Genomic DNA, 20,810 nt, shown 5'->3' with positions numbered 1-20,810 from the left:
GATGAAGAAAAGGGATACAAACAATTTATTTTCTATTATTAAATGTCTTTTATGAAACTATTCTTCAAATAAAACTGGATTTTAAAAGGTGGTTGGTATGAGAGCTACTATATAATCCATCTCAGTCACCATACTGAATATTACTTTTATATCATAAAGTTAAGCTCTAGTTTCATCCCTGTGTTGCATTACCTGACCCCAGTAGCCTTCCCCGCCTATTTCATCCAGAAAATAGAAATACTACTTCTCAGAGAATCATTTTTCCCCCATGATCATAGTTCTAGAATACTACACCTTCAGAAGCTTATCCAATATTTAAGGATTTTAGTTACAGAATCCTTTAACCATGCTTTTCCTTCAAGAGAGAAAACCAGTTCTTTTGCATGCCATTTACTTAAGCAACTTTCCTCCACCCCTGCTTCCTGCCTAGTGTATGAACTAACCTACTCTAAACAAAGTGAGTGAAGGAAGGACAGAGATCTTAGTAAGAGCCTTGGACCTGAGGCCCACCACACATCTACGCTCAACCTCCCTGTCTTCTGTACCACACCTCCACCCACCTTAGACTCCAGGTGCAAGAGTTGACAGACGTTTTTAATTTGTCTCAAGCTTTCTTCCCATCATGTTGTTGCTCACATAAAATACTGCCTTTCTTTCACCCCCATTAAGTCTGTACTTGTTCATACCTTACTTTTCCTTCAAGACCAGAGGAAAAGCCTAACTCCTCACGTAGCCTTTCCCAACACTCCCTTAACTCCAGGAAGTGATGTGAACTCAGACACGGCAGGGTCAGCAGTGGCATACGATCATAGCATGAGAATACACAGAAAGGGCACAGGGTTAACTTAATTTTGTCTCCCCTTGTAGAATAAAAGATCTGTATAGCTAAGGCTTGTGAGGTCTTAAAAGATTGCAGTAATCATTTATTTAAAGTATTTATCTGTTTTTAAATTAAATAAACAATTTTAATGCAAACATTCAATAGGGCATCTTTCCCATTGCTCCCAAGATCTCATCTCTTTCTACTGCTGTAGGCATAGGTGGCTTCACTCCATTCTGTCTTCTCTGCACCATGATAGAATTCTGCATGTAGATTATTAAAAAAAAAAAAGAAAGAAGAAAAAAAGAAATCAGTCATCCATGTATTAAATGATAATCATTTTCCAATAATTTGCTATTACTTCCTCAAAAAGGAAATTCTAAAAAAAATCCAAAAAAACTAATTGTAAGACTTCAGATAAAGTTTTCAAACTATTAACAAATAAGTAGAAGTGACTATTCCCACAGGACTGGTGACACGCTGTTTAAAAGAGCACAAGAGTAGAGTCCACCAGTGAAACAATCAGTTAATTTAGAAATAAAGTAGCTGGACCCAGTGCTCAGAGAAACAGTATACACCAAAGTCTCAAGAAAAATGGAACGATTTAAACTACTTTCAGTGGTGGTGGGAGAGAAGTGGCAGAACAAGTTACCCATTCCGTTCACCTCCAAGAGAAATAAAACTATAACAAGGTTATTGCTTTAGGGTTGCAGATACTTACACACCTAGGAATACCCAGCCGTAGTAGAACTGCATTCTTATACCTCAGAGTAGAATGAGGCAACTAAGAGCTTCCAAGAATTTGTTTAGGGTTAAAATAACACACTGGCAATAGAGTCAAAAAGTTGAGTTTGCCTACAGCCATCCCAAAGAAAGGACTGTGGGTGCTGATTGATTTCAGGCTTCAGTTTCAAGCCTAAGAGATGAGTTAGACTAGCTCATCTAACCAAGCTAGACTTACCCAGAATTTCCGGCAGTTTTTGTACTTCAAGAAGTAAGTGGAACACCTTTCCCTGTCATAGTTATTTTCATCCATGCATCTGGTAGAAGCATCAGACTCCTTAAATATGTAAGATAGGTATCATTTAAGAGATGAAATGAAGATCTAAAACTAAAAAAAGAAAATTCCAAAAAAATTCTAAAGTTGCTTCTTCCCCAAAGCAGCTAATATGAAATAGTTCCTTTTCATTCACTTTAATGTACATTTAATGGACAAAAACTGAATTACCTTTCCAACCATCCCAAACATTCCTTCTGCTCAGGACAGACATTTTCCCTTTTACAGTCTGGGTCAGTTTTCAAAATACTTAAATCACAGGAATGTGAATCGAAGCCCTAAGTGAGATCATTTAACAGAGGACCATTTAATAAAGAAGTTGAGGCAAGATGCAATGCGATCAAAATCACTGCTGCACTGCTAGAATCAAAACCATCTTACTACTCAGAGTGCAGCTCTCCTGCTTTTCCAAGTTCTGACTGTGACTTGAATGTTTGATGTTAATGCTAGTTTTGAGATCCTAAGTAAATTACTAATAACTGATCTACATAAAGGAAACTTAACACCATTCACCTCAATGTCTTTTTGGCTGTCATTCACTTCATTACTGTGTAAACAATTTTAATAGATATCATTAATATCACTTCAAACTAAAGTGAGCAACATAGGGTTGTGAGTTCAAAGGAGGGTATTAAATTTGGGAATTAAATTTAAGCTGTCTGAACTGGAATTAGATCGGATAATAAACTTCAAAATGAAAGGTATAATTCTAAAAGGTAACCGCCTAAAAGAAAACTTTAACTAAAGGCATTGGTAATTTACTTCACAGATCTAAAAAACTATCTAAAGACAATAAAGTAGTTGAAAACATGTAATATACAGAACAGATCTAAACTATGCCAAATAATTAATGAATGTGTATATTTGGAAAAGCCATATAGGACTAGGGAATATCATTTTCATAGCACCAGTCCGATGATTACATTATTCAAGTGTGACACAGCCAGAAGTACAGTGTGTCCATAAAGTCATGGTGCACTTTTGACCGGTCACAGGAAAGCAACAAAAGACGACAGAAATGTGAAATCTGCACCAAATGAAAGGAAAACTCTCCCAGTTTCATACCTATTCACTGCAGTTCCATGTGGGCTCATGCACAGATTTTTTAGGGCTTCTTAGGTAGCTATCCCGTATAGCCTCTACAGACTCGTCACTGACTGATGGCCTACCGGAACGGGGTTTCTCCACCAAACTGCAGGTTTCCTTCAACTGCTTATCCCACCGAGTAATGTTATTCCTATGTGGTGGCGCTTCATTATAAACGCGCCGATATTCATATTGCACTTTGGTAACAGATTTGAATTTAGCGAGCCACAGAACACACTGAACTTTCCTCTGTACCGCCCACATCTCGACTGGCATGGCTGTGGGTTGCTCCACTGTATAAACGGTGTTACGTCATTATCTGCACATGCGCACATGCTGCCACATCATCCTACAGAAACTGGGAGGGTTTTCCTTTTATTTGGTGCAGATTTCACATTTCTATCATCTTTTGTTGCTTTCCTGTGACTGGTCAAAAGTGCACCATGACTTTACGGACACACTGTATTGCTAGTCATACCAAATAAATGTCAATAGAGCTTACTATTCAACAAAATATTTTGTTTATATACCTTTGTAAAAACCTTTAGACTTCACATTTGTTTATTTATTGTTTGTTTTTTTTCTTTTTTTGTGAGAGAGTCAGAGAGGGGGACAGACAGCAGGGAGAGAGATGAGAAGCATCAACTCATAGTTGCGGCACCTTAGTTGTTGGTTGATTGCTCTCTCATATGTGCCTTGACCCAGGGGCTACAACAGACTGAGCGACCCCTTGCTTGAGCCAGCGACCTTGGGCTCAAGCTGGTGAGCTTTGCTCAAACCAGATCAGCCTACATCAAGCTGGCGACCTCAAAGTCTTGAACCTGGGTCCTCCACATCCCAGTCCGAAGCTCCATCCACTGCGCCATGATCTGGTCAGGCTATTTATTGACTTTTAAAGAGAGAGGAGAAAGAAGAGAGGGAAATAGAGAGGGAATAAGAAAAGGGGGGGAGGGGAGAGAGAGAGAGGAAGAGTAAGAAGGAGAGAGAAGGAAAGGAAGGAGGAAGGGAGGGAGGGAGAAGGAAGAAGGGAAAAGGAAGAAGAAAAGGAGGGAGAGGAAGAAAAGAAAGGAAGGAAGGAGGGAAAGGAAGGAAGAGGGAAGGAGAGAAACATCTATTTGTTGTTCTATTCATTTATGCACTCTTTGGTTGATCCTTGTATGTGCACTGACCGGGGACAGAACCTGGAAGCTTGTTGTATCGGAATGACGTTCTAACCAACTGAGCTATCCAACCAATGAAAACCTTTATACTTTAGACCAGGGGTCTCAAACTCGCAGCCCACGGGCCACATGCGGCCCACCGAACAATTTTGTGCGGCCCGCAGACTAATCCACGAAGTTCAAAATATTTTGGATAAAATTAAGTAAGCCTAGGGGCCTACTTGTATTCTTCATTTCTCTAGCATACTAGCTAGATATTAGCTTAGTTAACAGCAGTTGTGATGCGAACTACAGTTTCTGGTCGTTTTGTGACACTTGAGTAAACTACATGTATGATTGTGCTTGTTGTACTGATTTTTTTTTGTTTTCAACTGCAGTGAGAAAAGTGTTGCGTAACAGTTGCCTTTTGTAGACCTAGTGCAGCCCGCCGAATGGCTGTGATCTTGCTCTGCGGCCCACATGCTGAGTTGAGTTTGAGACACCTGCTTTAGACTAATTCTATATCAGCTACGTACTCTCAGCCAGGTGGTTGCAAGGACTTGATGAAATTATTGCCATTAAAACATAAATTTCAGTGACAATTAAAAAATATCATACTTTCCAATTATCCATGATTGAACTAAAAATTTTCCTCAAGTGTTATGTATGCCTGTTTAACATTATAGCGACAACTAAATGTTTGCCTATTATATAAATAACAAAATATTAAATGAGATAAATCTTTGTCAGATAAAAATGCTCTAGTAAAATAAGGATAAGCTGGTTAGAAATATTTCCGTACAGAAATAGTTTTACCAAGAATGGCAAGTCTGGCCAGTTGGCTCAGTGGCAGAGTGTCAGCCAGTGTGTGGAAGTCCCATGTATGATTCCCATCAGGCACACAGGAGAAGCAACCATCTGCTTCTCCACCCCCCCCTCTCCCACAGCCCTCCGGCAGCCACGACTTGATTGACTGGGCTCCTGGCAGGTACTGAGGATGGCTCCATGGAGCCTCCCCCTTAGGTGCTGAAAATAGCTCAGTTGCAAACATGGCCCCAGATGGGCAGAGCATTGGTCCCAGGCAGAGGTTGCCGGGTGGATCCTGGTCAGGACACATGCGTGAGTCTGTTTCTCTATCTCCCCTCCTCTCACTTGGAAAAGAAGAAAAAGGTATTTTTTTTAAAGAATGGTAGAAAACAGATACAGATTGGTTAATACACAGAACAAATGGATGGTTGCCAAAAGGAAAGGGGTTCAGGGGGATGGGTGAAAAAGGTGACGATACAAACTTCCAGTTATAAAATAAACGACAGAGATGTAATATACAGCACAGGGAATATAAGCAATAATACTTAGGGCAGCAGATGGTTATATTAGGCATGTTGTGGTGATCACATTAGGTATATAACTGTCGAATATTATACATTCGAAACTAACACATGTCAATTGTACTTTAATAAAAAATAACTAAATTAATTAAAAATAATAATAAATGAAAATAGTAAAAGAATAAGTGAATATATACTGGATTTCTAGGTAAGAAATGTTAAACTTCTGTATTTTAAAAAATTCCATCAAAATTTAAAAAAGCAAATAAACTAAGAAAAACATTTAGAAAAAAAACCTGCAGAAAACAGATGCCTACAAAATCAGAAGCCTGTTTTTCCAACTTAACACTCATGAAAATTAAAAGCAAACCACCTTACCGACAAACAAGGATTTATGTCAGGATCTCTCAGTCTCCGTGCTACCATTGGCATTCTAACAGTCTTCTCACTGAAGGTACTAGACGTTGGGGAAAAGAGTTGTACAGTGGATGTATAAAATAAATCAATAAATCTCATTAGCCCCATAAGAACTTAAAAATTAATTTTGGCATAATGATCATCTAGTGAGGAACTTCATGTAGCCTCTGTATTTTGAAAATAAATACGTGGATATTTTTCCTTTGCATTGCCATGGTGCCTCAGCACAAAGGCCATATTTAAATGCATCTACCAAAATTTGACTATAATGTCCACAAAGAAAGACAGCTCAGCTCTAATTCAGTTTTAATTTCTTCTTATTTCTAAAGATTAAGCAATTATTTATACTAAGAAAAGTCTAAGAATACAGCATGTGTTCTAACAGTTATTTTCTTATAATACACTGACTAGCATACAAGATAAGTGTGGAATAATTTAGTAAAAACCAACTTTAACAAAAACATACGTTAACTAAAGAACTTGAATACCTACTCTGTGGCCAGTACTAGGGTGGCCAATATACCAAAACACAAAGTTACTGCTTAGTTGACATAAAAACTTTACTTCTAGTGACATCTTCTATTTAATTGATACTTCTGTGTTGAAGGAATAAGGGAATGCTACTGTGATTCATTAATATTTCAACTCAAGCCTTACAGACAGTTTGCAGAAGTCTTTTTGATTAAAGGTGATAAGTTTCCTAAGAGCCAATTAGTGACTCCAAGTCAAATCAGATATTCATATAAAAGGTATGTCTACTATATCCCAGGACAATTGCTATCTATAATTGAGTTCAACTGAAATTGGTATGCCTATTATCTTCAAAGACATCATAAGTACTAAAAGAAAAAAAATTTTTACATACTTTAAATATTTCAAAGTGAATTTTTTGTTGTTTCAATATATTGTATACCAATACCATGAATGAACCACCACACACCGTTTATGATTTTCATTGAACACTACATGAATATACTTAGCTAACATGAACATCCTGGCAAAAAGGATCTTCAAGATGCGGTTCAAATACTGTGTATCTAGATGCATCTTCCTCTTCTGAACACACCTCTTTTGCAGGCTTGACTTCCCAGAGAAATGATGGTACTAAGTAAATGCGCAATCTTGCTTTTAACATCTATCCTATGATGTGAGAACACAGAACTCTTAGCTGTTCATATTCCCCGGATACAATTTCATCAACGAACAGACCCAGACACAACTCAGGTGGCATGCCTTACATGAATCATCCTACTTTGGATTTTATTATCATTAGTCAGGAATTCTTTAAAGATAACATCACATATCCCCAAATTAGGTTTGCAGCATGAGTTTATTCACATTTCATTTTCTTTCCCTTCCGAATTCTAAATACAAGTCGATCTAAGTTTGGACTTCCGAATGTCACCTTCTTTGAATAAATTCCTCACTTAGAAACTGGAAATGTCTATTTACAGTGAGAAGTGGGGCTGAAGGGCAAGATCCGAGTGTTCTGCTAGAGAGGCCTCATCTGCGTACCTTTTGAAGGTACTAAAGAAATGAAGCAAAGCTCTATTATCCAGAATTAAAATCAAAGTGTTGAAGGAGAGGCTGCACCAGCACACTTGAGGAACAACTCTAAAATCTTCTCTAAAGGGCAAAGTGCTTGAAAAAGTATCTGATTTCCCTTCACATCCCCACTCTCCAAGTAGCTCTGAAACGGAAAGCAAGCTCTCTGGTTCTGAAAAAACGCAGATGCAACTATTGGAAGGCTGAAAAATGAGAACCTAAAGTTCTTCGCCCACTGCTGGGTGCAGAGACAGGGTCAGGGAGTAAGGGTGGCGTGGCATACCGGAGGGAGGCGGGGAAATCGATGGAGAAACCGGTGAGATGCAACTCCGAGACCACACTGCCTCCTGCGATGCTGCCTGTCCGTCTAACGGTGGACAGCGGGCACAGGTGAACACACCTTGCTTTAACCTTCGACAGTGTCCATGGCGGCAGGAGGCGAGGAAAATGCAGGAAACTGCGTGTACGTGCAGGCAATTACGCTTCAAAGTCTGGGAAGGAAGATAAAAGACAGTTAGGGTTTCCTGGGCACGGGTCACCTTCCTCGCCCCCCAGTCCCAACCGACCTGTATTACAGGGAGAAGCGAAGGGGCCCGCGCTGCAGCGAGGCCTGGCAGAAGCGACCACACACGGAAGTGTATTTGGGTCCCGTGGCGGCTCAGGTGCAGCCCTCCTTGCCCCCTCCCTGCAGCAGCCACGCAAGGAGGGGCGCGGGACCACTCACCTCACGCTGCCGCTCCGCCAGGGACCCGGCGGTCTCCAGCTCCAAACACGTCAATAGCTCACGCAGCCGGACCTTAAGTAGTGCGCATCCTAACTTGCTGCCCCCGCTCCCCGGCGACCGCCGGACCAATCGTCGCGCGCCATCGCCAGACGGACAGCCGATCCGGGTCCTGCGCGGCGGGGGCGGGTGGGCAACGGCCCGCCCCAAGCTAATGGGAGGAGGGCCGAGGCAGGAGGAGTGGGCGGGGGCAGTACGAGGCCACTCCCGTCCCCGCCCCGCCGCGTCCCCCGTGCCGTGGCCCGCCTCTTAACACTTCTGCTTGATCGGCGGCTCCTTAGACCAATCGGTGAGCCGACTCCTGGCGGCGGCAGCGTCTAGTGGCCAGACCTAGGGAGGAGCGCGCTCGAGGGGGCGGGAACAGCGGCGGGTGGGGGCCAGGGGCGGGCCGGCGGGAGGCGGGGGCGGTGGCCGAGTAGCCGGGGGAGGCGGCGGTGGGCGCGACGTCGGCGGCGGCGGCGGCGGCGGCGGCGGCGGTGGCGGCGGCAGCTGCAAGTTGGGCTGCAGGGGCAGCGCATTCACTACAATGGCTGCTGGAAAGAGGCGTAAGGAAACAATTTCCAGGCCCGCCGCGTCCAGCCCGAAATATGAGAAAAAAATTATTAGAAATTCCGCGGGCGGTGTAAAGGCGGCGGACGGGCCGGAGGGAGGATGTTAAAGCCCCGCGGTGAGTTCTCCCGGGGTCCGGGGCGGCGGAAAGGCGTTTAGCGGGAGAAATATCAGGGTTATTTAAATTATGGGACTAGCCGAGGGGGTAGAGGAGCAGCGGCGGCGGCAGGAGGAGGAAAAGTTTGTGCTACTCTCAGCCCCTGCTCAGGACCCCAGAGAGAAAAATAATAATAAAAAATAAAATAAAATAATTAATTGAGGGTGCGAGGACTCCCGAAGTCGCCTCTGACAGGGCAGGGGGCGATGCGGCTGGAGACCCAAAGGTGAGGTCGGTGGGAAAAAAAAAAAAAATCTTTATTCAGGGTCTGGAAAGTTTGAAAAGTTTTCCTCCTCCTCCTCCTCCTCCTCTCTGGTGCTGTGAATATTGTGACAGCGGCAGCGGCAGCAGCGAGAGCGGAAGACATTAGAGACCCGAAAAATAAGGGAAAAATTAATATAAATTCACTTTTGAGAGTAAACTCTCCGCATTTTCCACCAAAACATCCCGAGGGAAGGTCGCTTCCCAAAGGGCCTGGCGGAAACCCGCAGTCGGCAATATTTGGGGGGCACTTTGAGTGACTTGGGGTAACTTTGCCCCTTTTTCAAAAGAGGTTTTTCTTTTTTGGAGAAATGAATTTGTTTTTGCCCTTTCCTCAGGTGGGCGAGTCGGGGTCCGGGTGCGGGGTCTTCGGGGGAGGTGTGAACCCTGGATGTGTTGCTGTGAGGGGGGGTAGGGGGAGGGGGTGCTAAATGAAAGCAGGAGATCTGCACAGAGCAGGGACAGCTTGTTGTCAGTATCATAAACAACCAAAATGGAGGGAGAACTCAGGCATATAACCAAATAAAAATTTTTAAAAAATCGCAAAAAATCCCTAAAAATCCGGGATGCTCCCCCTTTTCTCGCTAAAGGTAAAAGTATGTACCGCCTTTCCCCTGAAGTCCATTTTGACTTTGCAGGGACCAAGGAGTTAATATTTATTTATTTTTTAAAACTTTCGAAGGGCAAAAGCCTTTTATAACTCAACCGACAATGAGAAAACGTGAAAATCCGATGCAAGAGAAGGAGGGGGAGGGAGGGGGGAGGTGGTAGTGCAGAAACTGCTAAACTTATTGGTAATGTGGACTGATCTGAGATAAGATAAACACTGTATTTGCTATTTTATAACTCTCTTTTAATGATCTTTGCGGTTTGGGGGGGTTTTGGTGGAAAAAAAAAGTGATGCCATTTTTCTTAATAGAGTTAATATGTGTGATTGGAAGAATAAACCTTTCCGGCTTTAGATTGCATTTTCGTTGCATTTATGCTTCAGGTTTTGTTAGTGGCTCCCTCCTTTCTTTAAACTAGACCCTACAGAGGAGGGGTAGAGAGGTGATGTTGTACTGAGAGACTGGAGTGCGAGACTGGAGCACCTTTTGGGGAGTGGTGGGGAGTTGCTTGGCTTCTCCCTTCCTGACACGTTTGCTTCACCTGTTCATCCTCAGTAAAGAATGTTAAGCTGAGGTTTTTTCTTGTTTTATGTATAGAAAAGTATGGTGCCTCTTGCATCACATTGAAGTTAATGGGAAAGTGCTGCTGGTGTTGGTTACACGTGGGATATGGGACATAGCAGGGCATTTTAAAGGGACAGCTTCTCTTTTCCTATGATTTTCATCACCTATACAGAATTACTGTCTGAGGACCAAAAGCAGAGGTAATGGGAGGGTGTGTGGTGATGGAAGAGCTTTCTTTCCATTACTCAAGTGCGCCCACCTTTAGAAGTGATGGAGGGAAAAGAGGGATAAACAAGCTCAACAGAAGGTGGATATTGTGTGGATTAGTTTGTTTCCAAATTGTTCTTTTGTGTAACAAGCCCTCCCAGGAACTTTTCATGTTACATTGCTTTGCTTTGGAAGCTGATTTTGGAAGGAATTGTGGAAAAATGGAAATAGTTTAAGGTGTGTGGTGTAATGGTATAGTATTATTGAACAGTTATGAATTCTGTGCAGTGAGATCAAAGAGCTGTGTTTGCCCATAATAAGATTTTACAACCATTTTGTAAAAAGCTGTAAAATACCTAATTTTCAATTTGGCTGAAGGTACAATGAGGACTTCTGGTTGAAAACTGTAGACAGAGTGATGGAGATTCTTTAACACTGTAAGCAGTAAGCATTTCTTTAAGGGGAAAAAAAAAGCACACACACCAACACCATGGAAAAGTTTACGTATACCCATTTTTAAAGCCCATCCTATACATGTGCTCTAACTCTGTGCTTTTCAAATTACAAGATTTTTAAATCCTGAGACCTGTCAGTTTGCATCTTTTAAGATCATTTATTTGTGATTAATAGAAAATGTTTACTGAGCACAAACTACTGTCACCTCTAATGGTTTAGATTTCTACAGTATTTTCAAATTTTAAAATATGTAAATTATTAGCTGTATTCTATTTGGGATTAAGGTTAACCTTGAGTAAAAATTACTTGTTTCGTTTTCCACAGGTATATGGAGTTTCTAGAATAAATGTTATTTATCTTTGTTTTTATGATTTACAGAAAAGATTAAAAATAGAGCTGAATTTTTAGACTTCTTATTCAGAGTATTTTTTCTTGCCATAGTGTACAAGCAAATTATTATTTTGGAGTCTGTTGTATGTTAATTTGTGTTCACAACTGAGCTCTTATCTGCACCTTTCTGTAAATACCTCATAACAGCATTACATCAGTGTAGTGTTTGAGTACATCATCTTGTGGTTTCTGATTTTGGAAGCAATTACAACTTTATAAGAACTCATTAAAAATTAATCCCATGAACCACTGTTAAATCAAGATTGATAGGAAAGTGATTGAACTATCAGTGCAGAAGAGAAACTTTGCTCTCCAAAATAGTTCTCTGTCCAGAGATTTCAGAATGCTACTAATACTTTATAGAACCTTTGAAGTTTATCTCACAGTTTTATTATGTTTTGGCTCAAGACAGTTACATTGACTATAAGTAGTCAGAATTAGGCTAAGACAGTTACATTGACTATAAGTAGTCAGAATTAGGCTATGTGTTTAAAATAAATGAGTCTTTCAGATCTTGAATAGTTGCCTCTTTGACAAACCAGATACTAGTATCAGTAAGTTTAGTTTCTGTAAAAGTGAAGGGAAAGTATTTCTTCCAATTATTTTAGACCATTGAGTTAATCAGGTTGTTTGGACACTTCAAGTTATGGTTATGGTCAACCTAAATAGAAGTGCTGGTTTGGTGGAATTTTTTTCTCGAAGAAAGGGTGACATAATACTTTCTTCAGGTTTGGGTTTGACAGAATTAGTTACTTGTCTAAATTAGGAAATGTACTCTCAGTGCACAAGTATAAAATCTGTAATTCCTTAGAGAGTTTTTACATAGGGCACAACACAATGTCTAACTTGAATTGGTTGTATTGAGCTTTTTTAATGCCTTAGAAATACTGTCTGTTGAACATCCTTTTTCTGAAGGAACAATTAAATTATACCAAATTACAGAAATAATCTAAGGATATTATATACTCAAAATTTTGATATCAGTTAGAATTAGAGAAACTTCATAGATTGAGATTATTTAAAATTTATATGCCTGGTTTTGTTATTTGAAATTCTATAAGGAATTTAGCTGTTGTGGACAATTATAAATGTAGACTAATACTGATAAAATTCTATATCTGTATATTTATTATAACCAGAATAAGTAATAAGAAGGCATCTTACAGCTAAATAAGTGAATTTGCTTTTATCAATATAGTTTAAATTTTTTAAGGATGCTCTGTGGTTTAAAGTTATACAAAGGTGGGGAGTTTTTCCTTCATTTTTTTAACAGAATCCTGGTTGTTACTGTATGCATTTTGTTTTGGTGTTCTGGAAAATTTTTTTCCTCAGGGTTAAATTGTTATTTGGTAAATTAAATATGGTATACCTTTCTTAGAGATTTGAAAAGCCAGATAACTGAAACATATCTATAATTGTCTTTGAAGTTTTGTTTCAATTATCATTTGCCTCTTGAGCTGTGTAATCAAAATATTAATTTCTTCTGGGAATGTATTAATCTTTTTATTTACAATACTAGTCTTTGGAAAACAGATATATAAAAAATTACCTGTTAACACATGTACACATACATACATACACGTACTCAAGAAAAAAAAGTTTTACTGAATACAAGTTTACTTCCACTACCTGGAAACTTGTTTTTTTTCATGTCTTTTCAAATGTGTAAGAAACCAATACAATTTTTTCCTCTTTTTATCAATAATATATTAGATTCTTTAGTTAAGTTATTTGAATAAGGGAAGAGTTTCCAAAGAAGGAAAGAACAACTAAATCTGTTCAACAAACTCCAAGATAGTGAATATGTTAAAAATTGTCCCTTGAGCCATTTTTAAAAATGTTTTAGGAACCTAACACCTTTTCTGAAACATCAAACACTCTGAAAATATGTCAGACAGAAAAAAAAAGTGGACCTTTAGTTTCTTTAATTTTAAGAGAAATTAATGTAGGAAGCATATTTAACCAATTAGTAAGTGTTTAGGTAGTCTTGGAAAAGTATTTACAAATAGGTTAAATGTGAGGGCAGGGAACATCAGATTAATGAACTGTAAAGTTAACTATGATTTTAGACTTAATGCATGGGAATTCTTTTCCATTTTATGATAAGACCACTTTGGAGGTAACTGATTTTTACCTTTTGCATTTATTTCATTGCCTCGTTTCTTTTGAAATGCCTGAACCTGACATCTACTATGTTACTACTTTTCATTTATAACTTATTGACAAATTTAATTTTTAAATATAATTTGAGAAATTAAATGAAAATTTGTAGATCATATTTTATAAAAGTATTGGTGTTTAGTTATTAACATTTGAAGTTATAAGAAATATAGATGAATAAAAGCCTAGTAGAAGTTATTACAGAGGCATAATTTGATTTTTGCGTTAGAATCTCTTGGCCTGCTGCCCACCGTTTGCATTCTCCTCAGTGTGGACCCCTGTCCCTGCCTCCTCTTTCCAGGGTGGTATTGACAAGGGTCTGGTGATGTGCAACTACCCAGAGTGCTTTGGTATTTTTGTTTTCTGATTCTGTATGTGTTGTTATTAAGGTGTGCAGGTTTTTGCTCTTTTTTATTAGTGCTTTTGAGAAAACAAAAACCCATTTTCATGAAACAGAAATATTTCATTTTTAAAAAGTGAAATGGTATGATATTGCATGAAAATTGTTAGTATTTAAAAGTCCCTGGATGTCTTATAAACAGAATTACTTCAGGATCACGGTATTAAGCTAACCACAGTGTATGTTGGGAATTTGAGAAGACTACCTAAGAAGTGTGTGTGTGTGTGTGTGTGTGTGTGTGTGTGTGTAGAATGAGTGAACTTAGGCAATTATATCCTAGGGTTAATAGGATAAGCAATTTGCTTGAAATGTTTCCTTGCATTTTTAAAGTAAAAACTATTTCTAAAAATATAGAAAACCTAGAAATGTAAAGGTGTTAGAAAGCAAAAATGTTCTTTTTTGATGCCTTTTAAAAAATATGAGTTTTATGTAATGAAAATGTATTTAAGTATGAACTAAAATGCCCAAAATTGATGAAAAAGAACTAGATGGATGAGAATTTTAGAATCAAATAATAATCATGTTAAATTTAAAAATTTGACCTATTTGGATAAAGAGTAACTAACTAAAAAGCAAAAATAATAAAGTAGCCCCCCAAATGTGAGTGATATTTGGGGAAATCTATAAGAGATGTACTTTGATACAAATTGCTCATTTTATAATCACCTTTTAAAAATCGATTCTCCTAAAACCTTTCCTCTATATATTCTTAGATTTAAATGTAAATTAATTTCTAAAAATAATTTGTAGTAGTTATTTGGGATTATTAATTTTTAAATAAGGAAAAATCATTGTCTGCTATTTTTTAAAAGATTTTTAAAACTATTTTAAATGTGTACCTAAGTGAAGTATTCGGAAAAATCTTAGAAACTGTTGAAAGTTATTTTCTTCATTCTTAATCAGAAAGTTTAAAACTTTTTGTTAAAGTAATGAGATAAGTTTTAAAACCTTAGTCTAAGAGCAGTGTACTTTGTGGACATTTTTAAGGCAAATTAAAGTCATTTCTTTCAGACTTGATAACATTTAAAAAACTTTTCACAAGGTAGAGATAAAAACATTCACCAGTAAAGTTCTTAGTTTTTGGAATGTTTTTAAGTGTATGCTGATAATAAAAGAAATTTTTCTTCTCATTTATTAATTTACAATTGATTTTTCTGAAGGAGAATCTACCATTATGTTCAGAAATAGTTTAGAAAATATTTTGAGGGCAGAGGAGACATCTTTTCTTAAAGGGAGACTGAATCTTCTACAGATTGTGAATGATTTGCCATAGCTGATTCTTGAACTACTTTTTGAGAGTAAGACTCATTTTAGACTTTCAGTTATTAGAATTATTGTCTCAAACCAATCTTGAAATTTCACATGTGCATATTGATTATTTATGATATTCTATCTTTCAGTTTCTGAGTATGGGAACATTAATTCACAGGTTAAATGCTACAATAAAAAGGCTGCCATTTGACTTTTTTTAAAATTATATCTTTTTAATCAACAGACATTAGAGCCTTTACTTTTGGGATGTATTTTTGGAGACTAGTAAACTAGAAATTAATTAGAGAATGAAGAATTTATCCCCTTTGTCTAAAAGACAAAATTTGAAATTTTTTTTTATCAATTTTGTTCACTTGAAAATACATTAGTAAGAAGTTGATTCAGTTGTACTTGATCAGAAAAATTTTAAGAACTCGAACCTGAGAGCTTAAGATAGTTCAAATGTGCAGGTTCAAAGTAGTAGCTTCGTTTGAATTTTAATGTGCTAGATTTTCTCAATAACTTGATTTTATTTTCTTGTATTATCTTCATGCTAGAATTATATAAAGCCCACATCACTTTTCATTATATTGCACAAGGCTTATAATAAATATGTTTATCAACATTAGGTAATGAAATGAAAATACTGTTCTATAGAAGAGTACATTACCCTTTTTAAGTTACGTTTTGTATTTTCTAACTGTAATTTCTCTAAGTGTTTCATTCCAAAGAAGAGAAATTAGTTCCTTTACTTTAAATTTGTTCTAAGTTACAGTTTATAGGAAAGTTGTCACTTTATATATTTGGATAAGGTCTATTATAGCCTTAAAAATAAATATTAATATGACCAGCATATCTGATTATAAGCAACATCTCAGACATGAATTTGCTTTGCTTGTACTTCTAAAATTCTTTTCTAAATAAATTTGAAAAAAAATGTTTTTCATGTGTTTTTCTAATTTGTTATTGTCTGAGGTAATGTAATTGAGTAACATTTCAATCTCATATTTCTTTTCTAATATTAATAGTATTTTATTTGAAAATTACTATTCAGATACATAGGATTTCGGCACTAAAATTGAAGTAGACATATAGTGAAATGGGTAGGTTAATTCAACTAAGAGAGGTGGGAGCAGCCCTAGTAGTTCTTATTTGTAAAAGTTTAAAATGATTCAAAGAAGAAAAATGCCTAAGAGTCTACAGCACACCTCTAACAGCAGTTAGTGATATTTTATGCTTTTCTTTTCTGCTTTGTAAAACTTGAACATCCTCAGTGCTACTGTCATGCAAACAAATAACTGATTTAACCATGCCCTGTGTAAAGTACATATACCAGGTTTAGCTTTTAATGTAATTTGCTTTAGTTTATTTTAAGACAAAAGGTATAAGACATTTCTTAGCAATAATTTGGCATATGTACATTTTAAAAGGTATTACATATAAAATATATTATCATAATTATTTACCCAAATCAAAATGAAAATAAACTGTCAGGTAATAGACATAGAATGGAAGTTTTAAATATTTAACTGGATAACGTGATATACTGCTGAAATATAGGGAATTTTAGTTGAAAGTTGTCTTTATACCTGAATCTATTTTTTTTATGCCTAGAAGTTTGTAAACATAGTGAATAGATATAAAAAGTCTGGCAGTTTGTAGAAGTTCCTAAACATCTATCCTTTGACAGTCAATGAAAATATATTTTTCAAATATATGGGCAAAGTTACTTGAAAAATACTGATACACTCAATTATTTTAGTTAGTTTTCAAAGACAAATGGTGGTGAAGGGATTAGCACTGTTTTATAAATATCAATTAAATATCCATTGTATTTGAAAATTTTAATCATTAAATATTTAATACTCTTAGGGATATTTTAGTTTGTTTAATGTAGTTTTACAGATGTTTTCCTTAAAAGCCGTTGTTTTTAGACATTATAATCTAATTAAGATAGTTATAAAATTTTAACTGCTTTTATTTAATAGTATTTGTTATCCCAAGATCATGTTATTCTTTAAAAATTCCTATCTTGAAGCACTTTTAATCATAGCTCTGGATATATTTTTAAACATACTGTAGATCCAGTTGCTCTACTTAAACATTGGATTTGGTATAGTGCTTAAATTTAATTATGCTCAGTTCACCTTTTATCAGTCAGTTCAGGAAGAGGAAGAGAGAAAGCAATTGGTTTTGAGAGAAGTGCAATTGATCACATTCAGAGGCTGACTCATAAGAGCTTTTCTAAAGTACATGATACTTCTGCCAGAATTAAAAAGAATTTCTTAATTAAAACCAAAATGCCCGTGTGTCTAAGAAGTGTTTTCATACTGTTTTCAGGCACACTTGTATGCCTGCATTGGCCATTCCAAGTGTTGTGCTGTTTGCACGTATTTGTTCTCAGTGCTGCCACCCTGTGTATGGCAGTGCCTGAGTACTGAATGCACTAATTTCTGTGCTTTTTAGCAAGCGATTACGACCAAAACCCCTTCTGGAAATAAGCATGCATATTACAATAAATTTAAAAGATATTTTTGTATACTCTGCTTCTGTGCCTAATGCTGTACTAAATCTAGATTTCTAAAAGTTAGAAAGTTCAAACGTATGGTATTCAACAGCCCCAAATGAAATTTGAGACTTTTAAAAGGTAAAATACCTTTATCTGTTCCATCTGTCCCTTCACTAAAATAAGGTGGAATTGGACTAGTATTTTAAATATAGCTTGACATTGATCAAATAAGAAAGTGGAGATCTGTGTCCTTTAAAGATATAAGAGATGATATAAGATTTTTTATTTTAGCCAAGTTTTAGTTAAAAGTTCTCTCTATAAAAGCAAAACCAAAAATAAGCACAAAAAAGAGACTGTTTCTATTTAAAAGAAAAAGAAACTTAACTTGATTGGTTAAGTTATTCTCTGAATCATTAGCCAGCATGACTTTCAAATTATATCACCCAAAATATTTTGAGTATTAATACTTAGTGTTAGTGATAAAACACTTTAGCTGGATAGCAGTCTTTGCTTTTTACCTATATTATTTTATTAAATTTTCACAGCAATCTTATGATATAGGAAGTGGAAGCATAATATGTATGCAAGGAATAATTTTAGAAACTGGAATTCTTTCACTTTGTATACTAAGCCTTTAGAATGGATAGGCCATAGAAGCTAGCTATTATACATAACCTGCTAGTATAGATCTAAATTTTATCCATATTGAAGTTAACATTTATTTTAAAAATCAATTTGTTGTGAAAATAAAAATTTCAGTCATAAAGTTGATACTGAATTACTCAAGTTAAAAATGCTGCATGTCTACTTATTTTTCAGATTTACATAGGAATTGGGGGGAAATTTATAAACTAAGTTAAAGGAGATTTTTAAAGCTACAAACCTAAACTTTGTTTTATAGGATTTAATAATCTTAAATAGGCACAGTTTATCACATTTTGCTTTAACTCAAATTTATAGCAGAGGCATCTGATTTCAGAATAATAAGCATCTCTTTTCATTTTTGTATGGTTTTAGTTGAATAAACTATAATTCTGTATTGTGACAATAGAAAATACTATTTAGTTTCATTTTAGATGTTAAGTTTTCCATATAAAAATGTCACTAATGATCTTACCACTTAGGAGAAGTGAAAGAGTTTAATACAGTAAATGATACCATCCCAATTACTCCAGAATTCCAAATTAAGTTCAGAATCTCTATTTTGTTTTTCATGTACTTACCTCCTTAGGTTTAGGGGACTTAGAGATACCCCACATTTGACTGTGACCATCCCTTTGACTTTGTCCAGTCTCCCTGCAATGCTCTTCTCACATTCCTGTCCACTTCTTAGCTGTTTTTAAGTCATATCTTATACCGTCTTCTTTTCAAAATTTTTTAATTCTCACACAATATTGGAGCCAGAAATGGGGCTCACTTCTGCCTGCTAAAGGTACTTATATTTGCTTTCTACTTTTTCCTTGTCTTTTTTTTTTCTTTTTTGACAATGAGTTGATGTATGAAATAAATCACAAAGATGTGTATTTTAAAATGCCAAATGAATATTTCAGACAATAAAAACTTACAGGTGTTCAAGGAAAGGAGAGGTAGAACTTGAAGTGGACTTTGAAAGACTTGTGTTAGGAATAGGCGGAAAGAAGGGAGGATATTCAGGTGAAATGAATGGTTTCGGCAGAGGTAGAAATGGGCTTATTGTTCATTGCCACCAAGAAGACCAGTCTGACGGGAGAGGATGGTTTGTTAGGGAGCAGTCAAGGTAAGACTAGAAAGGTATGCTATTGCCTGATTGTGAACAACCTTGATTGGCAGCCTGAGGAGTTTACACTCTATGCTGCGGAGGCATTGCAGCTTTTGAGCAGTAGAGGGTGAGTTAAGAAAATTAAGTTGGTTCAGAATCCAGAATACTGTAAATTGAGCTCATGGGTATGAGACTAGATTTACAGAAATGTTCATATAATCCAGATTTGAAGTGGTGGTTCACTGCTATGCAGATTACTTGGATTTTATCACCAGGCCCATTTTCTACACTAGCCGGTTGGAGACCTGTATACAGCAGGTCCTGGAATAACATTGTTTTGTTCAATGTCATTTTATTACAACCTTGATGAGTTGCCATAGGAACTTAATTCTTGTTTATATCAATTAGTATGTGGTAAAATTGGTTTCACTTCAAAGTCACAGAACCTGTCACCAACATTAAATGAGGACTTACTGTACATTTTCAAGATCCTCTTTGACATAGCCACCTAGATGGACAATTGTCATTTTAAACTCTCAGGATCCCTAAAATTAGCAATTCAGACCTCAGAACTTTTATTAATGGCCTTACCATTCTTTCAGGACCATGGTCACGCAACTGCCTTTTCTACATTCAGTTGGAACTTGGCTTGTAGGTTATACTTCTATTGTGGAGACCTAAACGAAGGGGTACCTAGAAGAAGGAGCAGCTGATATCAACAGATGAATCTGATTCACAGAGAAAGGTAGTCCCAGAGCAGGGAATTGGAGGGGAAAACTAAGAATAAGGGAAGGATAGCTGATCTTGTCATGCAGCACGTGCTGGGTCCTCTTCTGTAGCTGGAGATAGGGTGTCAGGAGTGAGCAGAATGATGGTAGATGAGGCTAGAAAAGGAGACTGGGGCTGAGATGTATTGGACCTTGATTACCACACTGAAAGGTTTTCATGCTTTTGAGAGATGGACCCACTCAAAGCTGGGTCTTCAGTAATATAAAGCCACTGTTTTAGCTGTGTCTTCCCACTGGATTCCTTTGTTCAGTCCTCTTATCACTGATCCTTAGCTCTTGGATGAGTTTCGAGGAAAGTTGGTCTAGCTGGGAAGGCTGGGTCCCACGGCCTGGAGAAGCATGCCTCATCCGGGTTGCTGGAGCCAACCAGGTTACGCCGCCCCACTCACCTCTCCCATCCTGGTATCGTCCATCTTTTTTGCTCCACCTGCAAATATGCTTAAATCTTCTTCCCCTATCAAAAATAGAATATTATAAAGACCTTTGCCTTCATCCCACCCCTCCTCAAGTATCTTCCCATCGGTGCCAAACTCTATAAAAGAGTAGTCTGTGTCGGGTCTCTGTTCCTTCATCTCCTCTCTAACCCCTCCTGCCCTCCC

General features: G+C 37.2%; 2 protein-coding genes across 7 annotated transcripts in view; one reads left to right on the top strand and one right to left on the bottom strand.

The window, feature by feature from the left end:
- Positions 1-892: 892 nt before the first annotated feature.
- CHCHD7 (coiled-coil-helix-coiled-coil-helix domain containing 7) lies at positions 893-8,269 on the bottom strand. 4 transcript variants are annotated; one of them, XM_066266150.1, is made up of 5 exons: positions 8,117-8,269; positions 7,676-7,883; positions 5,809-5,887; positions 1,782-1,880; positions 893-1,083 (listed from the first exon to the last, which is right to left on the bottom strand). In XM_066266150.1, the coding sequence occupies exons 3-5, from the start codon at positions 5,860-5,862 to the stop codon at positions 979-981; spliced, it is 258 nt and encodes an 85-aa protein (XP_066122247.1). In that variant the 5' UTR covers positions 5,863-5,887; positions 7,676-7,883; positions 8,117-8,269; the 3' UTR covers positions 893-978. The 4 variants fall into 4 exon arrangements, with proteins under 4 accessions (XP_066122247.1, XP_066122249.1, XP_066122248.1 ...); XM_066266152.1 differs by having other exon boundaries at positions 7,793-7,883; XM_066266151.1 differs by lacking the exon at positions 8,117-8,269 and adding an exon at positions 7,959-8,110.
- A 405-nt stretch (positions 8,270-8,674) lies between these two features.
- Positions 8,675-20,810, top strand: part of PLAG1 (PLAG1 zinc finger) — a 46,853-nt gene continuing 34,717 nt past the window's right edge. For all 3 annotated transcript variants that reach the window (XM_066266149.1, XM_066266147.1, XM_066266148.1), the window contains exon 1: positions 8,675-8,840. The gene's annotated coding sequence lies outside the window, so the exon portion shown is untranslated. The remainder of the gene's footprint in view (positions 8,841-20,810) is intronic.

Source organism: Saccopteryx bilineata, chromosome 3 (assembly GCF_036850765.1).
Source record: "Saccopteryx bilineata isolate mSacBil1 chromosome 3, mSacBil1_pri_phased_curated, whole genome shotgun sequence".
Taxonomy (NCBI): domain Eukaryota; kingdom Metazoa; phylum Chordata; class Mammalia; order Chiroptera; family Emballonuridae; genus Saccopteryx; species Saccopteryx bilineata.
The sequence above is the reverse complement of the archived record's forward strand: the minus strand, read 5'-3'. Positions and strand labels throughout refer to the sequence as shown.

Bases quoted from the DNA above. Each gene is read 5' to 3' on its own strand.
- CHCHD7 (XM_066266150.1), bottom strand. From the start codon at position 5,862: ATGCCAATGGTAGCACGGAGACTGAGAGATCCTGACATAAATCCTTGT. The intron at 1,881-5,808 runs GTAAGGTGGTTT...TACATATTTAAG, and splicing joins ACATAAATCCTTGTTTGTCG to GAGTCTGATGCTTCTACCAG. The intron at 1,084-1,781 runs GTAAGTCTAGCT...ATCTACATGCAG, and splicing joins AAAACTGCCGGAAATTCTGG to AATTCTATCATGGTGCAGAG.